Below are 3,461 nucleotides of genomic sequence, written 5' to 3'. Positions count from 1 at the left end.
AGGGGCAGAAAACAGATTTTAACCTTTGTCAGCTCAAGAGATTCGAGCACAACCTTTCGGTTACTGGCGCAACGCTCTAACCACTAGGCTACTCGACCCGATGTAGGTGAGGATATACCAAAATCGATGCTGATGAAGAGAAACAGTAAAGTTTAACACTCCAGTTTGTTTATTGTAAATTCTTATTTACAATGGCGGCCTGGGAACTGTGGGTTAATTGCCTTGTTCAGGGGCAGAACAACAGATTTTTACCTTGTCAGCTCAGAGATTCGAGCCACCAACCTTTCGGTTACTGGCCCAACGCTCTAACCACTAGGCTACCTGCCACCCCGGATGTAGGTGAGGATATACCCAAAATGATGCTGATGAAGAGAATAGTAAAGTTTAACACTCCATTTGTTTATTGTTGTAGACTTATGCAGGAGGGCTTTTTGCTTGACCAAACCAGAAGACGGAAATCAAAAGGCATTCCTAACGTTTCCATGATATTACGCCACTTCCAGGGACAACAACATTTTTGGTAACCTGTTTATTAAGTTATGGAACACGTTACATGAAAGCTTTGGATTTTTTCAAAGCACAATGTGTTTTTGTGACAAATGTTTTAGGTAACAGAAGTACATCCATCAAGAATACTGTTAGTGTAGTTTGGTGCTATTTTACAGGCTGTAGAGTTGATGTTTTTAAGTTAATAAGCCTCTTGAGTGAAAGTATTGTGATTGATTTTGAAAATGCATTCCATGTCATCACTGTTATTTTGTCACCACTACCACGGTACACTACAAGTGTTTTGTATCTCAAATGAATTTTGGGATTGTGGTAATGATGATCATGTTCGCGTCTTGTCTTGAATTGGTACATCTAATACAATTTTGACAAATACAACTGACTAGCATAACAGAAACGTTCCTACATGGACATTTGTTAAAGTTTGTGATTTCTGAATTTTGAAAAGGTTTTCTCCCTCATCTGTTAACAGGATAATTTTACTACAGTGGATCAAATATTAAAGAGCCATTACTCTGATGAGGATGTTTTAAATTAGTTTAATATATGAAATGCAGGTTCTACAAGTGCTGAGGTTGTCTTATGTCAGAGGCAATGAATGATCATAACTGACAATCCCTAAATTGTGGCAACATTGGGTCATTACTGCTTATTGAGTTTGTAATACTGTATCGATGAACAAAGGGACCGTATATGACTGTATCTCTATTCCCTTCATACGTTTTAACCAATCATATTTTTGATCACATTTTTGTGGCGGGTAATACAAGAAAGGATAACAAGCTATGTCCATCTGTGTTTGTGAGAGCTGTGTTGCAGGAGAGGATCCGTTCTATGGGGGACATGGGTTTGTGTCAGGAAGTCCTAAAAACAATATATATATACACCCAACAATAAAACAGTATATTTAATTCATACAATGAAAGGGTTCATAGTATTTGTTTTTCTGTCAAATACATTAGCTGCACTTAATTGAGCTTTCCTGATGCAACAGAAGAAATGGAATAGTCCCAAAAGTACAGACTCCGCTCATCTGGCACTCCATACCTGCTCAAAGTATCTGAAAGAAAACAAATACATTGTGAACCCAGGTCTATCCTGTATGAGTTTGTCTATTTCTAACTCTGATTTTCATGTACCCTGTGGTGGACATCAGGAGATAAATCCCACCTGCCACTGACCCTCATCCTGTTGTCTATGCTGCGTCTGGCCCACTACAACCTGGGCAACGTGGCCAAAGGCTCCTTCATCAGAACCCTGTTGAAGATCCCTGGTCTCATCCTCACCTNCCACAGAACGCGTACACGGCGACAGGTTTCAACATCACCAGTTTCTGTACGTCGACATGTGACGCCTTCATCCTCCTGGTAGAGAATGCCCTCAGAGTGGCCACATTCAACATCGTGAGGGACTTTGTCCTCTTCCTGGGAAAGGTAACGGCCGCACAGCGACGCCAATTTTGGATTGTTTATTGTCAGTTCATTGTTTGTGTTTATTTTTCTAGTATAATAATACTAATCATTGTCTCTCTTTTTCTCTACGCCCATCTTTCTCTTTCTTTCTTTTCCTCTTTTCTCCCTTTCCCACCCCCCTTTTTCTCCATATTTCCCTTCGTCCATGTGTGTGTCTATGTGTTGTAAGTCCAGGTACTGATAGTCTCGTGCACGGCGTTCGCTGGCTTGTTGTCGCTCAACTACCAGCGGGACTACACGGTGTGGGTGCTGCCCCTGCTCATCGTCTGCCTGTTCTCCTGGCTGGTAGCCCACTGCTTCCTGTCTGTCTTTGAGATCGTGGTGGACGTGCTCTTCCTCTGCTTCGCCGTGGASACCAAGCACAACGACGGCAGCCCCGGCCGAGAGTTCTACATGGACAAGGCCCTCATGGTGAGGGAAGGGAGGATGGGTGGGTGGGAGGTTATGGCTGCGTCCTGATTCTCCACCTGTCATGGATTTAAAAGGAATGGATTGGTGTAATAATTGGCTAGAGGGAGTTTCCACTATTGTTAAATTCATGTTGTGCTCACTTTGGAAGAAGGATGGAGAATCGGGGCGTTGCCTTATAAATGCTGAGGTGGAAAAAGTACCCAATCGTCATACTTGAGTAAAAGTAAAGATACCCTAATAGAAAATGACTAAAGTAAAAGTGAAAGTTACCCAGTAAAATACTACTAAAAGTATTTGGTTTTAAATATACTTAAGTATCAAAAGTAAATGKAATTGCTAAAATGTACTTAAGTATCAAAAGTAAAAGTATAAATMATTTTAAAAATCCTTACATTAAGCAAACCAGACGGCACAATTTTCTTATTTTTTTTTATTGACGGATAGCCAGGGGCACCCTCCAACACTCAGACATCATTTACAAACAAAGCATTTGTGTTTAGTGAGTCCGCCAGATCAGAGGCAGTAGGGATGACCAGGGATGTTCTCTTGAATAGTGTGTGAATTAGACCATTCTCCTGTCAAAATGTAACGAGTACTTTTGGGTGTCAGGGAAAATGTATGGAGTAAAAAGTACCTTATTTTCTTTAAGAATGTAGTGAAGTAAAAGTAAAAGTTGGCAAAAATATAAATAGTAAAGTACAGATACTTTAAAAACTACTTAAGTAGTACATTAAAGTATTTTTGCTTAAGTACTTTACACCACTGTATATATGTCTCTGTTCCATTATCCACACCAGCATTCCAATATATCACACCGTACAATCTTGGTGGTTTGCTATTGTGGATAATGGAACATAGCCTTTGTTTTGACAGAGTACCACATTTACTCCATTTCTATATGGCGAATAGCGTTTGTGCACATTTTACACCAAACTTACCCTGTTATCTCATTCTCCCTCTACCTCCCTCTTTAGGGGTTCGTAGAGAACAGTAAGAATATGGAGGGAAGGGATCGGCCCGAGGCAGATGAAGACGGTGGTGAGATGAAGCCCACGGTGAGTTAACAAAACT

At 40.6% G+C, this 3,461-nt stretch overlaps 1 protein-coding gene across 1 annotated transcript in view; it reads left to right on the top strand.

Moving 5' to 3' along the window:
* Window positions 1-1,350: 1,350 nt before the first annotated feature.
* Window positions 1,351-3,461, top strand: part of LOC111971329 (choline transporter-like protein 1) — a 58,063-nt gene continuing 55,952 nt past the window's right edge. Inside the window, exons 1-3 of the mRNA XM_070446331.1 lie at window positions 1,351-1,354; window positions 1,774-1,940; window positions 2,154-2,390. Coding sequence (XP_070302432.1) covers window positions 1,351-1,354; window positions 1,774-1,940; window positions 2,154-2,390 — 408 coding nt within the window. The remainder of the gene's footprint in view (window positions 1,355-1,773; window positions 1,941-2,153; window positions 2,391-3,461) is intronic.

Source organism: Salvelinus sp. IW2-2015, linkage group LG13 (assembly GCF_002910315.2).
Source record: "Salvelinus sp. IW2-2015 linkage group LG13, ASM291031v2, whole genome shotgun sequence".
Taxonomy (NCBI): Eukaryota; Metazoa; Chordata; class Actinopteri; order Salmoniformes; family Salmonidae; genus Salvelinus; species Salvelinus sp. IW2-2015.
Note: the sequence above shows the minus strand (reverse complement) of the source record. Positions and strands in the feature narration are given on the sequence as shown.